The sequence below is a fragment of the Bos indicus genome, chromosome 10 (genome assembly GCF_029378745.1).
Source record: "Bos indicus isolate NIAB-ARS_2022 breed Sahiwal x Tharparkar chromosome 10, NIAB-ARS_B.indTharparkar_mat_pri_1.0, whole genome shotgun sequence".
NCBI classification, from domain to species: Eukaryota; Metazoa; Chordata; class Mammalia; order Artiodactyla; family Bovidae; genus Bos; species Bos indicus.
In genome coordinates, this window is record NC_091769.1 from 54,750,524 (window position 1) to 54,774,616 (window position 24,093).

At 37.4% G+C, this 24,093-nt stretch overlaps 1 protein-coding gene across 7 annotated transcripts in view; it reads left to right on the forward strand.

The window, feature by feature from the left end:
* CCPG1 (cell cycle progression 1) overlaps nt 1-24,093 on the forward strand; it is a 42,468-nt gene that overhangs the window by 7,916 nt on the left and 10,459 nt on the right. For 3 of the 7 annotated variants that reach the window (XM_070797503.1, XM_070797502.1, XM_070797505.1), the window contains exons 2-8: nt 11,785-11,853; nt 14,076-14,196; nt 15,859-15,935; nt 17,154-17,358; nt 19,115-19,210; nt 21,022-21,273; nt 22,376-22,402. In XM_070797503.1, the coding sequence (XP_070653604.1) occupies nt 11,794-11,853; nt 14,076-14,196; nt 15,859-15,935; nt 17,154-17,358; nt 19,115-19,210; nt 21,022-21,273; nt 22,376-22,402 (838 nt within the window). In that variant the 5' untranslated portion in view covers nt 11,785-11,793. Of the gene's footprint in view, nt 1-11,784; nt 11,854-14,075; nt 14,197-15,858; nt 15,936-17,153; nt 17,359-19,114; nt 19,211-21,021; nt 21,274-22,375; nt 22,403-24,093 lie in introns of those variants that run through there. The other 4 variants (XM_070797507.1, XM_070797506.1, XM_070797504.1 and 1 more) reach the window with 3 other exon arrangements.

Sequence of the window (24,093 nt, forward strand, 5' to 3'; positions counted from 1 at the left end):
AAGTATGACTTGAGTAGGTGGAGACGTGGAGGATTGCTACAGTTCCTCCTCTACTTGTAGCAAGTAGATCCTTTGATCAGATGAGATAGTTCTTGAGGGGAGATCTCATCAACTGCAGTAATGGCTAGAGCCAGATAGTGGAACATTTGGATGTCACCCTAAGGAGTTTGACTTTATAGTACAGAAATCTTATTCTCAAGGTCATGGAGAGAGTTTCTGCAAGGGAAGTTACAAAAAAAAATCTTAGCACTTGGGATAAGTATTATATGTAACCCGCAGTCAATTTCAACATTGCCTATATTTAAGTGTTTTAGGGTGGTTGTGTGTGTTTAGGGAAGGAGCAAGGAAACAGTTGAAAAATGGCACTGTAGAAAGTGATGAGAATACCATAGTCATTTAAACAGCATTGTTTTGGTGCTGAAATATAGATCATGAGAACAGACCTGTAACTGACTCATAAATATATGGGACTGCATGTGACAAAGAATGGCATTTTAAATCATAGAATTACGGACTATTTAATAGTTGAGATTATTTCTAAACTCACACTAAAAGGGAAAAAATCCATATTCATAGTTTAAATAGCTAAATGTAGACTCTCAGTTCAGTTCAGTTCAGTTGCTCAGTTGTGTCCGACTCTGCAACCCCATGAATCTCAGCACGACAGGCCTCCTTGTCCATCACCAACTTCTGGAGTTCACTCAGAATCATGTCCATCGAGTCGGTGATGCCATCCAGCCATTTCATCCTCTGTCGTCCCTTTTCCTCCTGACCCCAATCCCTCCCAGCATCAGAGTCTTTTCCAATGAGTCAGCTCTTCGCATGAGGTGGCCAAAGTACTGTAGTTTCAGCTTTAGCATCATTCCTTCCAAAGAACACCCAGGGCTGATCTCCTTTAGAATGGACTGGTTGGATCTCCTTGCAGTCCAAGGGACTCTCAAGTCTTCTACAACACCACAGTTCAAAAGCATCAGTTCTTCGGCACTCAGCTTTCTTCACAGTCCAACTCTCACATCCTTACATGACCACTGGAAAAACCTTAGCCTTGACTAGACGGACCTTTGTTGGCAAAGTAATGTCTCTGCTTTTGAATATGCTATCTAGGTTGGTCATAACTTTCCTTCCAAGGAGTAAGCGTCTTTTACTTTCATGGCTGCAGTCACCATCTGCAGTGATTTTGGAGCCCAGAAAAATAAAGTCTGACACTGTTTCCACTGTTTCCCCATCTATTTCCCATGAAGTGGTGGGACCAGATGCCATGATCTTCGTTTTCTGAATGTTGAGCTTTAAGTCAACTTTTTCACTCTCCACTTTCACTTTCATCAAGAGGCTTTTTAGTTCCTCTTCACTTTCTGCCATAAGGGTGGTGTTGTCTGCATATCTGAGGTTATTGATATTTCTCCCGGCAGTCTTGATTCCAGCTTGTGCTTCTTCCAGCCCAGCGTTTCTCATGATGTACTCTGCATATAAGTTAAATAAGCAGGGTGACAATATACAGCCTTGACGTACTCCTTTCCCTATTTGGAACCAGTCTGTTGTTCCATGTCCACTTCTAACTGTTGCTTCCTGACCTGCATACAGATTTCTCAAGAGGCAGGTCAGGTGGTCTGGTATTCCCATCTCTTTCAGAATTTTCCACAGTTGATTGTGATCCACACAGTCAAAGGCTTTGGCATAGTCAGTAAAGCAGAAATAGATGTTTTTCTGGAACTCGCTTTTTCCATGATCCGGTGGATGTTGGTAATTTGATCTTTGGTTCCTCTGCCTTTTCTAAAACCAGCTTGAACATATGGAAGTTCACAGTTCATGTATTGCTGAAGCCTGGCTTGGAGAATTTTGAGCATTACTTTACTAGCGTGTGAGATGAGTGCAATTGTGCGGTAGTTTGAGCATTCTTTGGCATTGCCTTTCTTTGGGATTGGAATGAAAACTGACCTTTTCCAGTCCTGTGGCCACTGCTGAGTTTTCCAAATTTGCTCACATATTTAGTGTAGCACTTTCACAGCATCATCTTTGAGGATTTGAAATGGCTCAAGTGGAGTTCCATCACCTCCACTAGCTTTGTTTGTAGTGATGCTTTCTAAGGCCCACTTGACTTCACATTCCAGGATGTCTGGCTCTAGGTGAGTGATCCCACCATTGTGATTATCTTGGTCATGAAGATCTTTTTTGTACAGTTCTTCTGTGTATTCTTGCCACCTCTTCTTAACATCATCTGCTTCTGTTAGGTCCATACCATTTCTGTCCTTTATTGTGCCCATCTTTGCATGAAATGTTCCCTTGGTATCTCTAATTTTCTTGAAGAGATCTCTAGTCTTTCCCATTCTGTTGTTTTCCTCTATTTCTTTGCATTGATTACTGAAGAAGGCTTTCTTATCTCTTCTTGCTATTCTTTGGAACTCTGCATTCAGATGCTTATATCTTTCCTTTTGTCCTTTGCTGTTCGCTTCTCTTCTTTTCACAGCTATTTGTAAGGCCTCCCCAGACAGCCATTTTGCTTTTTTGCATTTCTTTTCCATGGGGATGGTCTTGATCCCTGCCTCCTGTACAATGTCACGAACCTCCGTCCATAGTTCATCAGGCACCCTATCTATGAGAACTAGTCCCTTAAATCTATTTGTTACTTCCACTGTATAATCATAAGGGATTTGATTTAGGTCATACCCGAATGGTCTAGTGGTTTTCCCTACTTTCTTCAATTTAAGTCTGAATTTGGCAATAAGGAGTTCAGGATCTGAGCCACAGTCAGCTCCCGGTCTTGTTTTTGCTAACTGTATAGATCTTCTCCATCTTTGGCTGCAAAGAATATAATCAATCTGATTTCGGTATTGACCATCTGGTGATGTCATGTGTAGAGTCTTCTCCTGTGTTATTGGAAGAGGGTGTTTTCTATGAGCAGTGCGTTCTCTTGGCAAAACTCTATTAGCCTTTGCCCTGCTTCATTCCGTATTCCAAGGCCAAATTTGCCTGTTACTCCAGGTGTTTCTTGACTTCCTACTTTTGCATTCCAGTCCCCTATAATGAAAAGGACATCTTTTTTGGGTGTTAGTTCTAAAAGGTCTTGTAGGTCTTCACAGAACCGTTTAACTTCAGCTTCTTCAGCGTTACTGGTTGGGGCATAGACTTGGATTACTGTGATATTGAATGGTTTGCCTTGGAAACAAACAGAGATCATTCTGTCATTTTTGAGATTGCATTCACGTACTGCATTTCGGACTCTCTTGTTGACCATGATGGCTACTCCATTTCTTCTGAGGGATTCCTGCCCGCAGTAGTAGATATAATGGTCATCTGAGTTAAATTCGCCCATTCCAGTTCATTTTAGTTTGCTAATTCCTAGGATGTCAACATTCACTCTTGCCATCTCCTGTTTGACCACTTCTAATTTGCCTTGATTCATGGACCTAACATTCCAGGTTCCTATGCAATATTGCTCTTTACAGCATTGGACCTTGCTTCTATCACCAGTCACATCCACAACTGGGTATTGTTTTTGCTTTGGCTCCATCCTTTCATTCTTTCTGGAGTTATTTCTCCACTAAACAGATGCTAAAATCTGATAAAATATTAGAAATACAGGAAATAATTTACAATTTTGAGAGTGAGAAAGACTTTCTAAACCAAGGTGTAAAATATAAACAGAGACCCTATTCTCCATTCTCAACATTTTACTACCTAAAATTTAAAAACATATTTGTGATAGAAGCTATTACTTATTTATTTATTTTTGGCTGTGCTCGGTCTTGGTTTTTGCATGGACTTTTGTCTAGTTGCTGCAAGCAGAGGCTACACTATAGTTGGGGTGTGTGGGCTTCTCCTTGTAGTGGCTTCTCTTGTTGCTGAGCATGGGCTCGTGGGCTTCAGTAGTTGTGGCTCCCAGGCTCTAGAGGCAGTGGTGCATGGGCTGAGTTGCTCCTCAGCATGTGGGATCTTCCTGAGCCAGGGATCAAATCTGTGTCCCCTGCATTAGCAGGCAGATTCTTCACCACTGTGCCACCAAGAAAGCCCTGAAGATACTTTTTTTAATTGAAGCATTCTAAGAAAAAAAGTAGCAAATGAACTAATTAATGACCCAGTTTTATTTTTTTGCTCATGACATGATCAGAAGTTAAAGATGGTTGTTACCTTTTGGTGAGGTTGTAGAGAAATAGGTACCTTTGTATGTTGGTGAAAGACCTTCTCTAACAGCCTTATTTAAAGTTCTGATCCCTCCCTACCCCCTACTCTCTGCATTGTTTACCCCCATTTACTTTTTCTCCACAGTACTTTCCACCAGCTGACTTACTGTATCTGTCTTGTTTATTTCTGTATCTTGTTTATTTCTGTAGGGTTGTTATTGGACAAAAAGGATGTTTAAAAGGTTTTTATTAGTTGGGATCTTGGGTCCTCTTTCCTTTATCCAACAAGGTCTGGTTTCAAGCAGGCATTTTCATATCCTTTTGGGAAGGTGAAAGTTCCAGAACCTTTGAAAAGCAGGATAGAAATAGGTTCCTGAAAGCTGTCTAGATTAAGTGTCTCATCTTTGATCACATTTACAGTGCAGCAGCATTTTTGGGACCTTTGCTCACAGCCCATTGGTTGGTTTACATTGGAATTGTAGACGTGTGGGAGAATAATGCCCCCATTCTTCTCCATAGTATCTAATTCTAGAAGATACAGAAATGGAAATGGTACCTTTTTCATAGTAAAATGTAGCTACTCAAGAATGATGAGGGGCACCATCATATCAGGTAATATTCACTCCAGTTGTACTTTATTAGGTGAAATTAATATTGTTGCTGTTATTAGTTTTGACAGCTGCCACCTCAAGTTGTTTTAAAATTATGTGTTTAGTCTATATCTCTCCTCTGGATTCAGTCCCCAGCTGCATACTTGATGTTTCAACTTGGATATGATAATAGTTGTCTCAAATTAGTATGTTCCCAACCAATTTACCAATTTTTTTTTCATCACTTGCTGCTTTTAAAGTCTTTCTGTCTCAATGGCCATTTTTTTCTTGTATTTACTTAGGACAGGAGTCATCCTCATACCTTATATTCAGTACATCAGGAAGCCCAGTTGGCTAATCCTTCAAAACACGTGTATAATTTGTCCACTTCTCACTGTCTTTGCTACCAGTCTGGTCCAAACCAGCATCATCTCACCTGGATTACTGTTGTTGCTTTGCAGATGGTCTTCCTGCTTCTGCCTTTGCTCCCTCCCAGTGCTGTCCTCATAGGGCAGCCAGGGTGATCTTCCTATTCCTCTCCTCAAAATTCTCCTGTGACTTTTAATTTCACTCAGGTTTAAGTGAAAAGTCTTAGGATTTGTAAGGTCATGCATCATTCATCTCCCACTCCTTACCTGTCTGTCCTCATCTCTTGCCACTTTCCTGCTTGGCCACTCCTCTTGAATCGCACAGGCCTCCTTGCTGTTTCTCAGAGATACGGGCTTGGTTCCAACCTTGTACCTACTGTTCATTTTGTCTGAAACACTCTTCCCCCAGTTAACTGCACAGCGATTCACTCACTCATTGAAATCTTTGTGCAAATATATCTTCTCAAGGAAGCTTTCCTGATTATCCTTTCTGAAATTAAGCCTCTCCATCCGAGCATTTCTGTTTTCTTTTCCCATGCTTTCTCTGTAGTAGGAGATACACCATCAAACACACTGCGTATCCTGTCAGTATATGTTGTTTATCGGATGACTCCGGTGTGAAAGATGAAATGCATAGGAAAATTGAGATGAGTTTAATTCAGACTGTTGCAGTAGCCAGAAAGTTCATTAATGAGGAGTATCTCATAAAACCAGGGAATTTTATGGAGGCAAGTGAAGTAAGGGGCTCAGGATGGATGGAAGTCTAACCTGGGGTTTTTTGAGGGCAGGTTGGTCCTTTGCAAGTTAGCTGTTTGTCAGAACACAAAACAGGATGGGAACATTTCTCAACCTTCCTTGCTTTCCTGGAGCACAGGCTCAGATAGTTTTACTGATAGAATTTAAGCTCCAGGAAGGCAAGACTCTTATTTGCTTTATACATTAATATATTTTCAGTATCTCGCGTGTGCTAAGAACTGAATAAATATTGAATGAGCAGATGGATAAAGGAATGAATTTAAAATGGTACCAACCATAGGCCCGTCTGCTGGAGAGTGTGATTATACTAGTGTAGTATAATCCTTCTACCTTAAGAAGCTTCATAAAGGAGATGTGAGAATTCGTGTAATAAATGTACATCCTAATATGCCTAGTATGTGCTATATTCTATATTGAAACCACATATTTGTAATGCTTAGTGCCAAATTCTCTTCCATAGAGTTCTACAAATCTTTCATGCTGTGAAGAAATGTTCCATAGGATTTCTTATGAAGTGAAAGTCACTTTCAGTAATTTGTTCTGGAGGATCTTATTATAAAGGAGTTTGGAGACTTTTGCCTTGAAGGCAGTGGAGACCCAATTTTAAGTGATTGACTGATTAAGTGATCAGATTTATGTTGTAGGATAAACATAGTAGGGGCAGCCTTGGGAAGGAGTAACCAGAGAGGAATTTGAAACTGTAAGCAGAGATCTGTTAGAGAATTGTCACTGTAATTGAAATGAGAAATGATAAAGTTGGATTAGGAAGTGCATAAGTATTTAGACTTGGGTCAAGGCAAAGTTTTAGTTGTTTCAAATGTGCTGTGCTTAGAAGCTCAGTTGTGTCCGACTCTGCGACCCCGTGGACTGTAGCCCACCAGGTTCCTCTGTCCATGGGGATTCTCCAGGCAAGAATACTGGAGTGGGTTGCCATGCCCTCCTTCAGGGGATCTTCCCAACCCAGGAATCGAACTCAGGTCTCCCTCATTGCAGGTGGCTTCTTTACCATCTGAACCACTTGGGAAGCCCATTTCAAGTGTAGTTATCCTTAAATCTAGGATTTTTGACATGATGTTTGGTGGGTTTTGCTTATAACCATATTATTTTTGGTTAATGCTCTTCTCTGAGATAGAAACAGGAAGAGCAGCAGGAAGATGATCTTAGTCTTGTAGATGCTGAGAAACCTACAGTCATCCAGAAAGCACTGGGAAAATCTGTAGCTGGAGATTGGGATAAGAAACTACCCTGAGGAATAAAAGGAAGCCTGAGCCTGGAACTTCCCTGGTGGCTCAGATGGTAAAAGCATCTGCCTACAATGCAGGAGACCTGGGTTTGATCCCTGGATTGGGAAGATTCCCCTGGAGAAGGAAATGGCAACCCACTCCAGTACTCTTACCTGGAAAATCCCATGGACGGAGGAGCCTGGTAGGCTATGGGGTTGCAAAAAGTCAGACACGACTGAGCGACTTCACTTTCACTTGAGTCTGGAAAAGGGCTTCAAGTTTATCATCTTCGTAAAGTATATCCTTAGCTTTATAGCTTTAAGTTATTATTAGTAAGCCCCTCGAAGTGGAACAGGGAATGGGGTCAGGAAATGGTTCACAAAGCGATGCCTTAGCTGAGATAGAAGAGTGGGCACCAGAGTTTAGGTAGAAGTTAGGGGGTGAGGAACTGAGATCAGAATATGCAGTGTGCCTGAGTTAAGAGAAAGCTAAGTTTTTTAGGTTACTTGAAAAGGTTAAGGGAAAAAAGAAGAAATGAAGAGTGAATGAAATGCTAGAAACAGAACACTTGATATTTAAGGCCTGTGAGCATTATCTTTAAGACTATGAAAATCTTAACATTTTTAAGGAATGACAAAATACCGTTTTAAGCAGATAACTCTGTAATGAGGAGGTTCAAATGCAATGGCGGTGTCTGTGAAAAAAGATGCACAACTTGAGAGTTGTGAGTGAAATTTTACTTGAGACAAAATGAGGACTGCAACCTGAGAGCACCTCAGATAGCTTTGAGAGACTGCTCCAAAGAGATAGTCGGGGAAGGTTGATATGTAAGGCTTTGGTGAAGGGGAGTTCAGTGCAATCAAGCCCTTACTTTACTATCTAAAGACCTATTCCACCAGATTCCCTGGAGCACAGAGTGCTTCACTCCATCCTGAATGGCCTCAGAGGGTGTTTAATGTTAAACAGCTACGACAGCACAGGGTTCAGTCTCCACAAAGGCAGATGGCAAACTCCGTTGTTGTTCAGTTGCTGGTGGACGCTCTTGGCAAGTGCCAGTTTGTAGTTGATAGAGGCTTTCAGAGTCAGTGTGTCTAGAATGGGGCTTAGACATATACTTTCTAAAATTTTAGTGCATGCAAATTTTTGAAAACATCTGAATTAAGAGGGTTCTTTAATAGGGCTGTGATTTTTGCTTCTCCAGACTCTTGGAGTTATGGCCAGTAGGGAATCTTTTTTTCCTCATTTGGGCTAGATGTCAAGCTTGTTCTTTCTCCAGGGCAATAGAATTGCAATAGAATTTAAATAGAATTTAACAGGGATCTAATTAAAGTGGGCTCCTAGATTTGAGAAATTTAAATATGATAAAAAGTGTCAGTTTAGCAATGTATGTAACTTTCTTTTGAAATCTTGTCTTTATCTTCAGAGCAATTAGAATTATTGATTGGTAAACAAATAACTCTCTGGGGACTATCTGTTAAATGAACTGTTTAAATGGAAATTACCTAGATAAGGGTAAGAGATACATACACATTAAATATCCCTGACAGGAAAGCCAGGTGTGCTGCAGTACATGGGGTTGCAGAGTCCAACATGACTGAATGACTGAACTGACTGACTGATAAGGTCTGGTGTTCCTGCAGTTTTAGAAGGTTGCCTGTGTGCAAGCCAAGATATGCACTGGGAAATGTTGGGGGGTGGGATGGAACAGCAGTGAGAATATGGGCTACTGTGCTGTGCTTAGTTGTTCAGTCATGTCCCAACTCTTTGCAAGGCCATGGACTGTAGCCTGCCAGGCACCTCTGTCCATAGGGATTCTCCAGGCAAGGATATTGGAGTTGGCTGCCATGCCCTCCTCCAGGGGATCTTCCCAACCCAGGGATCGAACCCAGGTCTCCCATTTTAACAGGCAGATTCTCTACTGTTTGAGCCACCAGGGAAGCCCAAGAATACTGGAGTGGGTAGCCTATCCCTTCTCCAGGGCATCTTCCCAACCCAGGAATCAAACTGGGGTCTCTTGCATTGCAGGTGGATTCTTTACCAGCTGAGCTTCCAGGGAAGCCTATGGGCTACTCAGTTCAGTTCCGTCGCTCAGTCGTGTCTGACTCTTTGCAACCCCATGAACTGTAGCACGCCAGGCTTCCCTGCCCATTACCAACTCCCGGAGCCTACTCAAACTCATGTCCATCGCGTCACTGATGACATCCAACCCTCTCATCCTCTGTCGTCCCCTTCTCCTCCTACCTTCAATCTTTCCAGCATCAGGGTCTTTTCCAGTGAGTCTGTTCTTCACATCAGGTGGCCAAAGTATTGGAGTTTCAGCTTCAGCATCAGTCCTTCCAGTGAATATTCAGGACTGATTTCCTTTAGGATTGACTGGTTGGATCTTCTTGCAGTCCAAGGGACTCTAAAGAGTCTTCTCCAACACCACAGTTCAAAAGCACTAAGCTTTCTTTATAGTCCAGCTCTCACATCCATACAAGACTACTGGAAAAACCATAGCTATTTGAGGAGGTTCAGAAGTGGGGATTTGCAGAGGGAGGAGGGGCTTTCACATGGTGAAGAATGAACGCCTTTTTAGGCTTCAGCCAATTTTCTTAATCTCAAGGCCCTACCTACTTGTTGTTCTGTGTAGAATGGTTTTTCCAAATAGTCAGTTAAACCAAAATATCCTATATGTTCTCCCTTCTGTATTTGGTTATTCGGTTCTTTAAAAATCTTTCAACTTTGTCTTCTCAAATCTGACTCCTCCTCATCTTCTTTACCCTTTCCCCCTTTGTCAATACTGGTTGAATTTAGGTGCTCATCTTTTCCATGGAATATTGCGTTGATTCTTTCTATCCCACAGGTCATTTTTTTTCTGCCTTTGTTTCCATAGTGCTTTCCTCATTATCTCTTGGGAAATTTTTCCATGTCATTTTGTTGTTGTTGCTGTTAATGAGGAACTAGACCTTAATTTTTTTGTGATATCTCTCAATTAAAAAATTTTTGCTTTTCAGTTAAAAAACATGCCGCCTAGCATGACTAAAGCGACTTAGCAGCAGCAGCAGCATGTCTAAAAACCTTACAACCTCATTTATAAAGCCTGCTTTAACCATTCTTTCTTCCTGCTAAGTTAACTACTCAGTCTTTGTGCAGTCTCATGTTAACTTGTAACTTTTAAGCTGTTATAAAACAATTCACATACAAATAGTAACATCAGAAAGTTGTTTTAAACTTGTGAAAACTGGTTCAATGAGAAATTGGGCTTTATGTAGTCAATCTAATAAGGAATGCTGAAATAAAATTGCTAAAATATAAAATTGGTTAATAGCCTATAGGGATTTAGACTGAACCTTTGGGGGATAGTATTTTCTACTAGACAGAAAACATGTATTTCACTCTAATAGTTTTTTTGTTTGTTCATTTTACAGTTACCTTTAAATTTAGAAACTGCCTAGGCCCTAATTAGTTGTAAATGAAACAATCAGTTTACTTCAGGTAAACTTACTGTAAAACATTCTGTCTAGTGTGATATTAAAATTCACACAATTATCTTTATGTCTTATTCTAGATTTTGAATAATTTGTCTGAAAACATACTTATTTTGTAGTATTAGTGACCAGCCACGTCTCTGTATCTTCTTTTTAAAATATTAATTTATAAGAGTTTTCAGAATCACTGATGAATGGTTCAAGTCTGTATTTTTTGCCCTGTTCTCATTTGTGCCTTAGTTCTGTATTATCTACAATAGAGTTCCGTTAAAACACTAACCATCAGCTTAGATATAATGGATTCCCAGGATATGTGCAATAACGGAAACATTTATAAGATATGTGTAGAGATAGCACTTTAATGAGCTTAGTTTTGAAATTTAGGAGTTTAGATAGCAAGGGAAGAATAAACCAGGTAAAGTGACCAGTGTGTTCTGATTTAGGACTTGAGTCTGTCTAGTCCTGGCAAGACAAGGAAATCCTCCTGAGCCAAAATAGTTAGATGGTCATATTGTGGAATGAAAGGGCAAGCTGGATCTGAAAGAAAATGTAGGATTCGGTCAGGCAGAGAAACAAAGGTGAGGAAGAACAATCTGACTGTGAGGAAGTCAACTGTTGAGAGAATGATGAATGGGGAACAGTCAGCTAGAGTAAAAGCCTATGTTATTGCCAATTTCCACAACTCTCTGATCCACTTTTGGGGTCTTTTTCTTCTCGTGTTTTAATCTAACTGAAGCATTACCAACATGATTATTTTCTTAAAAACCATTTGATTATCTTCCTTCCCTGCTTGAAAATATGAACTGCTTCATTTTGCTTGGCCTTTTAACTCTTCCAGTTTCCCTATGTGGTTTCCTCAGCCATGATTTTCACAGTGTACAGTTCATTGAAAACATAGACTTTACTCTAGCTGACTGTCCCCTAGAATGATGAATTCATCATTCTCTCAACAGTTGACTTCCTCACAGTCCGATTTCTCCTCCTCAACTTTGTTTCTCTGCCTGACCAAATCCTACATTTTCTTTCAGATCCAGCTTGCCTCTTCATTCCACAATGCGACCATCTGACTATTTTGGCTCAGGGGAATCTAAGTTTGGTTGTATTTTGTCCATATTGATGTGCAAACTTGTCTTGTCTGGTAAATCTATGGGTGGGTTGTCTCAGTTTCACCTGGGAGGTAGTAAACCAGTCACATACTGTGTTGCCTATAGAATTTTTTAGAGTGTTTTCCACATATCAATATGTTTTTGTATTTGTAGACCCGAAAAATGTCTGAGAACTCCAGTGACAGTGATTCATCTTGTGGTTGGACTGTCATCAATCATGAGGTATGTATTTAATATTTTTTGTACGTCAGCTTGTAGTATTATAGTGTTAATAATGATGTAAACTGGTTCTTTGAAGGCCATTAGTTTTTTACGTTTAAGCATAAGATTCCACTGATCTGTAGCTTGGACATTTTCCCTCCTACATTACACTCACTGCTGAAAACTCTTCATGAGGCAGCATCTTAATGTACATTGGTTTCCCCAACTTTGAGACAGTAGGCAGATACTTATTGAGGGCCTATTGGTCATTCAGGCCTTGTGCTTATGTTCTCATATAATTTTAAGCAACCCTCTGTGGCATAGATTTTCATTCTCATTTCATAGTTGAGAAAACCAAAGCTTAGAGAGATTTAGTACCTTGGCCAAGATTATACAGCTAGAAAACATCAGCGAGTGCATTTAAACAGGCCAGAAAGGAGCATGAAGAACACGTGTTCCACCTGTGTTGTGTTATGTTACATTGCAGAACTTGACAGGAAAAAAGACTATGACTAGAACTCTGTCACAAAATGAATTTTATTACAGAAGTATGATGTTATATGACAGTATATAGTAAATATTAATTTATTCTCTCACACTGGTAATATATATTAATTACAGAAAAAATAATAAAATAGTGATAAATAGAAGCAAAAGGATAAAAATTATTTATACCTATATAATGTGTTAATGGATTTATCTATAGTTTTCATGTTTTTTTTCCAGCCTCTTAGGCTTCACTTATTTTCCTGCATCAATAAAAATTTTGAATGGTATTTTTTTACGATTGCCCTGATAATTTAATGTTTAGACAATTGGTTAGTCATGTCTTTTAGACAACAACATTAACCAGACTTTCTGCAAGAAAGTTTTAACATTCCTTAGCAGCTGTACTAGTTAAAATTGAGTGGTTTCTTTTGTTTCTTCTTTTATTTTTTTTAATAAATGACTTTTCTATTTTTAATGTGTTTCTCCAAAGCTTAGATCAACTCTCATAGCAACAATTACTCCTTCAAGGATAATTAACAGTGTAGGAGCAAGGCAGTTGTGGGAATCGTCAGTGTGACGTAAGAGAGCAAACCTCTCTGGCGTGTAGCCAAGTGTGCCATTTGGGTGTTCTGTAGTAGAGATACCTTGTCACAGAGTTGATTATATTTGTACCTTTATCCCTCTTCCCTCCATATCTTGTTATCAGGTTCTGCTCTTTCTTGCTAATGTCTCTTCCGTGTATTTCCTTTATTTTTTTTTTTACTGTTGCTTCCTTTCTGGCCGAGGCCAGGACTGGTCTTCCCAGTGGCTCAAAATTCAACCCAAACCTTGTGTCGGTTACTACTGTTCTTCTGCCACTTTAGCAAGCCCAAAGTCTTACATTCAGAATTCTCTTTAGGATTCAACTCAAACTCACTCCTTTAATGAAGTCTCTTAGTTATGTTGAGTTACATGTCTCAGGAGAACTCAGACCTTTTGATTTCATGATCAGTAAACTATAGGGTTGAGAGAGGGATCTGGAGAGAGACTGAGTCATTTTTGGATAACTTATTTTGCTAATTAAGATGAGAAAAAAAATCTGTTAAGATCCACTTTTATTAAAGAAAAGACAATCTGACATCAAAGTAAAAACCTTGGAAGAATAAAGAAGAGTCTACTTTTACAGAGAACGTTTACTCTATTAGTGTAATGGTGGTGGTGGTTTAGTCGCTAAGTCGTGTCTGACTCTTGCGACCCTATGGACTATAGCCTGCCATGTTAATCTAATAGATTAATTTTAATGCTTGCCCTTAAAAATTTTTAGTCAGATGTTGTAATAAGTAGTTATTAATATTTACTTGTGACTGTTTCTCTGAATAGGCTTTAAATGTGAATTTTAGATTTCAGTTTTTTATACTCTGTGACACCTAGCAAAATGCCTTGGCTAGAATAGTTCCATAAATGTTGAGTAGAAGCAAATTAATAGAAATAGCTAAATGTAGAAATCCTCTGGGATTCAGATTGACTCTTGGGTTTTTAGTGCAGTTAGAGTGTTTGACTTCTGGACTGACTCCTTTCAGAGTCTAAATCTGTGGCTCCTTTCTGCTGTTTCTCTGCTGTAGGTTTTATGGACTAAATTGAACAAAAGCAATAGATACTGTTCCCTTTGGAGTATAGCAGCATCTGGGACTTTTAATAATGGAAGCATTTACAGGTAGTCAAATCTAGCTTTGGGTAGCTGATAGACAATTAACTGATGATCGCTTTTTCTCTAGGGGTCTGATATCGAGATGGTGAATTCTGAACATGGTGCAGCTAGTGACAGCTGTAAGCCCGCTCCAGAATGTGCATCTTTATCACAAGAGGAGCTGCAAGAATTGCAGGTAGAGCAGGGAGGTAAGTGTAAAGAAGTCTGATTTTTTTGTTTTTCTTGATAGGATATGTGAGCAACATGAATCTTGCCTTCTTTCTAGGTGGGCAGCCTTTCTGGTTAGTCTAAACCAGCAGATCACTGAAAGACTAGTGTGATGTGGTGGGCAGACCTAAAGAACCCAGTAGCACCAACCTGCCCAGGGGCCTTATTTATAGCTATAGTGGGCTTCAGTATGAATGTTTGATACTGCTAGTGTAATTGGTAACTAAATATTATTAATCTTGATTAAGACTGTTGATACACAGAATTATTTATTCATCAGAAGGGGTTTACTCAACTCTTCTACAGTTACCACACTTCAGAGTACCTTTGGTTATAGGTAGTGAATGGTGTTTAACTACTGTATTGCATTGATGTTAAATATTCTTCTATGGGATTTGATGCCCACATTAATTATATAGAGAATTAAACGCAAATAGTTAATGCATCTTCATGTTTAAATTACTTCTTAAAAGTTTTTTTTAAAATTGCATTAAAATGTAAACAGGGCATTTCTCCATCAGGAGAATAAAGTGGATGTGTTAAGGCCAGAAAAATAAAAGATTTATGCCTGTTAATCTTGTTTTGAGCCCATGTGTTGATTGCTGTTCTCATTTGAGCAGTGATTTTCATCTTTCACGGGTCAGATTTTGAGAATCTGAAAGCTATGCATGGTCTCTTCAAAGAAATGCATATCTTTAGATATGTGTTATAAAAATTTTTTTTCATAACTTCCTCAGGGGTCCTTGGACCCAAGACCAACTTTGTTGAGGAGTCTTATCTCCAAATTAGTATTCTTTTGGGGCTATATTACATGCACAAATGGTGGTTTCTTTTTTTTGTTGTTCTTTTGTTATTTTGGAGGAGTTAGATAATGAAAAATACACATTTATGATAGAAAAGCAAAGGATGACCAAAAATTCAAAGCCATCTATAATTCTTTTGATTCTGAAGATTATACCAACAATGCATGTGCTTTGCTATGCATAAAACCTGGTGCTTATTATGTACTGTTTTCATTTTTAGCTTCTATTAAAATTTTACAGCCTTTTTCATTAAAAATATGACATTATAAACTAATTTGTATATTTTTTTCTTATAAGTTTCTTATAAAATATATCTGTTATGGTGACATTATTTAGTTTTTCTGTATTCGAGTCATTGTTTTTTATAGTCCATTTTTTATTATAAAGAATTTGTAATTTGAAGCCATAGTTTTGATCCTTGTGTTACCAGGCATTGACAGTCATTAGAATAGTGGTACATTTAGGAATTTTGAATAAACTTAAGAATTCAGGAAATGTGCTCTCACGGATCTGAGAATGAGTTTTCCATATTAACAGGTTTTTATAAACACCTTAGCTTAAGTACTTTGGAATTGTAAAGTAGAGATTGTTTATTTAGAGTTTATAGTTTTTGTAAATTTTTAAATGAGTTCAGTTCACTAAAATTATCTCAACAATTTCCAGTAGTTATATTTGAAATGCAGAGATCTTTTTAACAACAATAGAGTGATTGTTATAATTGCATGTAGCTTTTCATTGCATCCACTTTAAAAATGAGGAATAGATTTTATTTACTCATATTATATGCAGACTATAAAAAGTTGATGAAATATAATTAAATTGACCTTTGCTTTATGTCAGAGAGCAGCCAAAATGGCACAGTGTTACTGGGAGGAGCTGCTTACCCTGCTTTGGAGGAAATGAAGTCAGCACTCGAGGTAACCTTGTGTTTTACTCTGGATATTTGATAAACAGTAATTCTTAGAGAATACTAATTAAAGCTGCCATTTCTGTTTGTGCATTTTGTCTATAAATAGCTTTTGTTGAAAAATTTGGGTTTGCAGGTTGGTCAGTTTTAAAGTTAAAGTTAGCGTCCATTTTAATGCCTAATTAAGTGAAGTGAAGCGAAGTCGCTCAGTTGTGTCCGACTCTTTGCGACCCCATGGACTGTAGCCTACCAGGCTCCTCAGTCCGTGGAATTTTCCAGGCAAGAGTACTGGAGTGGGTTGCCATTTCCTTCTCCAGGGGATCTTCCCAACCCAGGGATTGAACCCGGGTCTCCCACGTTGCAAGCAGACGCTGAGCCGTCTGAGCCACCAGGGAAGCACATTATTAATTAAGTGAAGCATCTTTTAATTTAGAAAAGTGATTTCTTGGTTATGTGTTAAAGATTTATTCTTTTAACATCTAATATTTTCTTTGGAAATATATTACATTCTTGAATTATATTGAGAAATTAAGGGTTCATATGTAAAATGAAAGTTAATTTTCAAGCTTGAGAACAAACTAAATCTTGTCCTTTGGCATTTTACTTGACTTCCGTGTACCTATGGCTGATTCTTGTTGATGTTCGACAGGAAACCACAGAATTCTGTAAAGCAGTTATCCTTCAATTAAAAAAATAAAGTGGCAAAAAAAAAACACACTTTTAAGTGCAGTTGTGTATCAAATATAATACTGTATTGATCAAATGTAATAAAGTAACAAAAATTGCTCAAAAAAAACTAAATAGCTGGATGATCTTTACATGTTACAGCTGTTGAAGTGTATTAGAAAATTTAATCAATCTTTTATGGATTTCCTGACCATATAAATAAACCCATATTTATTTATTACAACCCAAATAAACCCATAGTACTGGTGAGAAATTAATCCTCTCCTTTTTGTGGACTTTGGGTTTGAAAGATGGATTTGTTTCTCAACTCCTGTAGGAATGAATGGTGGGCAAGCAGTTTGATTTAATTCTGAGAGAGAGTTGCTGTCAGGTTTGATGGTGTTTTCAGGCTGAAAGATGAGTCTACTCTTGAGTACTCCTTTCCTATTGAGCAGGACTTATTTTAAACCCAATCATCGTGCTACTTAAGTATACTTAGGAAATGTGAGGGCCATATGTATTTGTTGAATATGTCTCTAAAATTATGATTCTAATTATAAAGGGAGAGGAAGAAAAGTTACCTGATGACAATCTCTATTTTGGAACTGTCAGTGATGATTCTGATATTGTTACACTTGAGCCACCTAAGTTAGAAGACATTGGAAATCAAGAAGAAGCATTAATTGTTAAAGAAGCAGAGAGTCCAGAAGACTTTAACATGGGCTCTTCCTCTAGCAGCCAGTACACGTTTTGTCAGCCAGAAACAGGTAAGAACTACATAGCGAATACACTATGGAGGCTTAGGACTCCTGTGATCACATTGTATGTAATGGCTGGTTTTCTGACCCTAAATATCAAAGTTATGAATATATTTGGGTAAAATGCAAGAAAATTTTTTGTAAAAATCTACCATTTTATCTAGTGTTTTCCTAGACCCAGGGCCTAGAGCACAGTAGTCCAATAAATACTATCTTTTATCATTAAAAGAAGGAAAAAAAATAGCTTTAAGATATTTGTTAATGTCTCAAACACTCCAAAATGCATTGGACAATTTTAAGGTCTTTAGGAGTGGGAGATTGAGCCATTATACCTAAAAAGCAGGAGAATATTAAGATCTTGAGTTACAGTGGTACAAATTTTTTATTACAGAAACAGTGAAAGAAACTTTTTTGAGCCTTCCAGATCCATTTAATTATCAGTCACTCAACAATCATTTTTTGTGTGCTACCATGTGCCAAACAGGATTTAAGGGACTGGCAAAACAGGAGTGTCCTAAAGCCCCCAAACTAGAATCTTTCACTTTAGACTGAGTTATGAAAATGTAGCTATTATGAGTCACATGCTTAATGCAGTTAATGCCTGTTGTTCAGACAGAATCATTTGGAGGTGAAATGTGAGTTACTGAGCCAATTCCTTCTGTAATTCTTTGGCTCAGTTTTAGGGACATATGTAACATCTTTTGGGGTAATATAAATATTTAAATACAAAGTTATAGAAAATAAGAGAAAGAAATCTATATTTAACCAAAGGTTATTAACCCCCAGTTATAATTTAGGGTGGATTATGGGAGAGACACCTGGGGCATTGCTAGTGTTAATAAGAATTTCCTAATTTGGTGCAAAAACAAGAATGTGTAGTATTTATTTCAGATCATTTTCTTCGATTTTACCAGTCTTTGTTTCATTTGCCAGAATCAGACTGTGGGGATTCTGTTATTCCAGTTTAAGCTAATAAAATTCAAGTAGGGTTAAACTAGATGCTGATTTAATTGGCGAATATTTGTGGGCCAGAGGTGTAGTCAGATTGAAGCCAGGAGCATTGTGGAAGAGTTCAAGTAGACATTTAAGAAATGATGCCACACACTGTTGATTGTTTTTCCATGAACTTCAGTACTTCAAAGCACATTATTCTAATTTTAATCTCCTTTTTGAACTTGGACATCCTAGAATTTTAGATTCACTTAAGCAGAATATTTTTCAGATGTATTTTTATCCATTGTTCTGTTTCCCAGGGAATTATTTCAGTAAAAGAAATGCTAAAAAATTAATTTTAAATAACATTTTGGACTATGTTGAAAATAGTCTATATGCATCAGTTGTTAAGAATTTTTGTTCTCTTCCCTTAGCAGATATTTTTCTTGGTTGGTAAAATTTCCTGCTATCTGTTGCTTAGTTTTGTTTGTTTTTTCCCTTGCCCTGTCTTCTCCATCTCTATAGAGTTTCAGCTTCTTTTTTTTTTCTTCTTATAAATTAGATTCTTGTGGCAGTAACCTTTTTGTTGGTGTAAGAACATTTCCCAGTCCCTCCATATGACCCTCTCCTCCCCTAAGGAAGCAGAGTTGGTAGTTGTATAAAAGTTTGTGTTGTATGTGTTTTTTAAAAAGTCATGATTTTTAGATTTTGATGGAGCATGTGTGATCATGTTAAGTGATAATTAAACTAAGTATTTTTCAATTCTCTTTTTCCTTTTTATTCTTTATAATAAAGCTTTATACATCTTTTTTTCCCTGTTTATTCACAAAAGAAAGATGGTGGGAGAAGCTGTGGAAGATTCCTGAATGCATAAGGGGATGGGATGATCAGCTGAAACACCATGTTCCTAGCCAACTCACTTTCCAAGGTGGTGTGACTAAATCTGATCAGCTTTTCTAGAGCTGAGTGTTCCTAGTCACATTTACTATTTACTTAGTGCTTTAAAGATATCTATTGTAATCTGTGATACTCTGAACAGGTGTTCAAAATTGATCTTATGATAAAGCTGGCTAAGCTCTTTGCATGCCTTTGCACTGCTTGCATCTTGGACTGTGGGCCAAATTATGCTTTAAAAGAAGTTTGAAAATCAAAGGATCTCAGCTGTCATATGTATGGGTTAAAAAAGATGGAAGCATTAGATAAGAATGTGAATTTTTTCATTTGGGCCAGCCTGATCAGTTTACTTAGAATGCATAATGTAGGCAATAAGTTAACGTAGAATTGAAAATTTTAAAAATTTAGAAATGGTTTGTTTTTATATTTACCCATCTTAATTATGTCAGAAAGTCTGAATTAAGTACTTCAGCCATGATCATGAATGCCTTTATATTATGTGATGCTTTGTTAAAGTCTTCCTTTCTTTCTCTTTGTCCAAGAAATGTAAGCTCACAGCTGAGGCTATGACATCTTGGAAAAACTAGTGATCAAGAATAACCAGATAAACATGATGGGCATAAGGGTTTTGACCCAAAGATCTCTCAGTGACATCTTTGTCATTAACTATTAGGAATATAATATTGAATGAATATAATATAATATAATACTGAATGAATATTCAGTAGTACCTTCTGTCTTTGTGTTTACTGTTTAAGTTGAGAGTCAACCGAATTCTCTGTGATCCAACTTTTAAAAGTATTGTCTAACCTAAGTCAGCAGCTTTGCTGTGGCATGGATACCCTGTCTTCTGAAGAAGTGTTTTGCTTTTTTGAAGCATGAATGTTTGTGGTTTTTGGAGCTCTTTGTATCAAATTTATGTTCACATTTTATTCTTACTTGTAGTGCTTTTTTTTTCCTTCTCCCTGGCGTTTGGAAATTATTACTGAGACATCTAATCTGCCTCAGCATATAGTTTATTGATATATGGGACAATATTAAGAAATAATACATTTGAAAAAACTGAAGATGGTTTTTTCCAATGACTATGCTTCTAGTACTTGAGATTTCTTGTGATTTTTTTTCTATTTGTTGTTCTTTATTGTTCTTTTCATAAAGGAGCAGCACAAGACTAGTGCTTAATATCGGAGATAGCTGTTGTGTCACTTCCTCATGCTGACATATTTACTAGAGGGTAAAATTAATAACCTTCTAGTAAGAGTGGCAGTCGAAGGGAAGGGCTCATCTGACTTCTGGAAGCCTGGGTTAAACTACAGTGCTTTGAACCTTGATTTGGGGCTCATAGGATGGAAATAAAACTAGGGGCTAGTACACTCAGGGAAACTTCTGGTAGTTATTATCTTTTTTAAATCACAGGAACTGCTTGTATACTTCCCTCTGTTCCTTAAACAGTTGAGCTTAAATTACCTCCATTTGAAATTGAAGAGATAGAGTTGTTTTTTTTTTTTCACGTCTAGAAATAGCATTTATGGCGCTAATAGCAGTGAAACTTAATAGGCTGTGAGAATAATTGTTTTAATGGTATAAAGTATATGGGAGGTTAAAAAAAGAAAAAAGCCAAAACCAGACCCTCAGTGGCACACAAAATAGTTAAAAAAAAGTCTTAGGTATCACAATTGAAATCTTTGGTTTTATGTTGATAAATTTGAAAATTTAAGATTTGTTTCTGTTGTGTTGTTTTTATTTTTGGCTGTCTTATGTAAAAAGGCACATATGGATGGCATTCTAAATCATATTTATCAGGAAAGCTTTCTAAAGTATTTATCTCCATTTTTTTTTAAACAGTATTTTCATCTCAGCCTAGCGACGACGAATCAAGCAGTGACGAAACCAGCCATCAGCCCAGTGCAACCTTTAGACGACGTCGTGCCAGGAAGAAGACTGTGTCTAGTTCAGAATCTGAAGAAAGGCTACTTGCTGAACAAGAGCCTGAACCCCCTCAGGAGCTATGTAAACGGCAGTTCAGTAGTGGTCTCAATAAATGTGTTATACTTGCTTTGGTGATTGCGATCAGCATGGGATTTGGACATTTCTATGGTAAGTATTTGAAAATTTGTTTTATATAAAGTGATGGTGAAGAGTGAGGCATTCTGGGAGCTGTTTTCAGTGTCATCCTTGAAATATATGACCTTAGAAAACATACTTGTTTGAGCCTTAGTTTTCTTGTGGAAATTGGGGTAGTGTTGCCTTACAAAGCTATTTGCACTTAAATGAAAACAGTATTTAAGAAATGTAAGGGCTGTTCATATATATATATTATTAGGAGGATTATTTAAGTTCCATTTGTAACTATTTGTTACATTTGAAATGAATGTCACAGTAGTAATTGGTGCTCATTCTACCTTCAGGGTTCATGCAGGCATTATATTTTATGACTTGTTATTACTTCTGTGATTCACATGACTTAAGAATTCACTTGTATTATACTTTGCTCAGTGTTATTTACATTGGTTAATTAATCTTATTTACATTGGTTAATTATTTTCTTGATGCAAAGCCTTTGAAACTACCCTCGTGAAAGAGGAAGGGATGCCACGTGGTATTTTTCTTTTGGGAGCCTAACCATTGAATCTTATTTAAGTTGTATATTTGTACAAAGATAAGACTATTTGAGAACTGAACATTTGTACTTTTTGCTTTATTAAAATTTTGAAAAAGTTTAAACAAATGTCTTAGATCTTGCCAACTTCACAACTTGCAGTTTGCCTTATATTAACTACATTTAGGATTTTTGCCTATATAATACACAGTTTAGCTTTCTGAGTAATCTGGTTCCTTCCAGTAGTGTGTTCCTTAAGATTCAGGAATTACATGTACCCTGTGTTGATTCATAGAAAAGATGTATTATTCAGTATAGTGTGATATGAGAAGAAACTTAGTGAAGATAATCAATTCTTGTTTAAAGTGAGAGAAAAATAAATCTGTTTCTTCTTGTCTTTAACTTTATATTAATAAAAAATAAGTATTTAGATGCCTGGTGGATGTCTGCTTGAATTTAATACTGGGACCTTTTAATTTGTATCTTCCCTTGAAGTTTGTTATAGTGAGATTTGACTTGAAATATATACTTAACTTGTTTATTATCTAGCTGGAGCAAATGTATGAACATTCTTTTGAGCATGGTTTTTTCCCATTGCAGGTAAACGTGGAGGTAACAAAGGAGAAGGTGTAATTTTAATCTTTTTTTATTACTAAAAAAAAATTGGACAGTGATTTAATGTTAATCCACATTGCATTAAAGCTCTGCAAAGTGCATGACCTTTAAGTATTTTGTAGAAAGATTAACTTAGGAGTGCTTTTAAAAACTGATAAATTATTGCCCTCTTTTTTAAGAACTTTGTTACTTGTAAAATATACTTTATTAATTATATTGAAAATATTTTCCTGTAGTACTTCAGATTAGCTTTTCAGAATTGGAACAACCTTCATAATAATAGGTCTATACATTAATGAGACTGGCTCAGTGAACACAAAACTTAATCTGAATGAAAAGTTTTTCATGGTTACTTTTAAAGTATATCACAGGGTTTTTTTTGTTAATTGTGGCACTGATCTCAATACTTTGAGTTCTTTTGAGTTGATGTTAGAGCTAGCTTGAATTTCCCAGGCAGTGTGAAGTCAGTCATTGCATTCCATAATTAGTCATTTGCTTTATAATCATTTATCAAGAACACACTACTAAATCATTCAGAACATTCACCAACCTTGGCACCATGTAAATTTGGAGTGTCCTATCTATGTTGGATGGAAGAGAGAACTATTTGGAAGGGCTGAGGATAGTAAAAGAATACTGTAGGTATCTGGTACTGCTTCAGGTCCTGAAAGTCCTTACAAATTTTTTGAAAATCACAATGAAGCACTTATCTTGTTCTTTCTTTTACCTGTAGACTGTTCATATTCTAAATTGACAGTGAAATTTAATTGATTTGTTTTCCTCATGGAGTTGCTTTAAGTATAGGCTGCCCTGCTTTTCAGCAAATAACGTAACGATATAACTAGGTGCTAAGTTATGAAGCACAAACAAGAATCATAGCTCAGGCTATGACACTGAGTCAGTCATCCAAGAGGAGGTAGGATTTGAGTTGGGTCTGGACTTCCACACACTCTAATGTGGAAGGAAAGCAGAACATGCTAGCAGTGGAGAACCTGATAACCTGAAAGGAAACTTGATAAGTTTGGGAGCACTGAAAAGACTGGCAGGATTGTATAGCCAGGTATAGAATAGATGTTTAGAAATAATGGAATATCAGGTTGGAATATGTGGGATGCAACTATACTGTAAAACATCTTGGAATCTGAGCAGGAGAGTTTGATTTATAGTGACCCGAAGCAGTAATTTTAGAGGAAAAGTGAAAAAGATAGTGTGGGATAGTGTGGGAATAGTCAAGTAGAAGGTTTGGTAATTCAGGTATTTGGTGATCAGGGCCTTGACTGTTGTAGTGTAGGTGGGGATAGAGAGAAGGTTGGTGAAATAAGGAACATGGAATACCAGTGGAAAACATAACTTTGAGCCAGGGATACTTGAGATAGTGGTGGTTTACTTTTTAAATTCCAAGAAGTGTGTTAGCTTCTTTACTTTAGGTGGTGGGGGGAATTAGAGGGATGCATTTTTTGGTCAGTGATAAAGTTAATAGATGGTGAGCACAGTTTGGTTTACCTGGCCTGCTGCAGTCCATGGGGTTGCAAAGAGATACAACTGAGCAACTGAACTGAACTTTATTTTAGAGTGAATTAGGGCAGGTGCTGAAGTAGTTTTGTTTTGTTTTACTGAAGACACCCCAAAAATTGTGCCCGGCAGGCAGATGGATGTATTGGCTGGAAGCTCTGGTGAGACTGAGACGCTTTATCTGTAGAAAA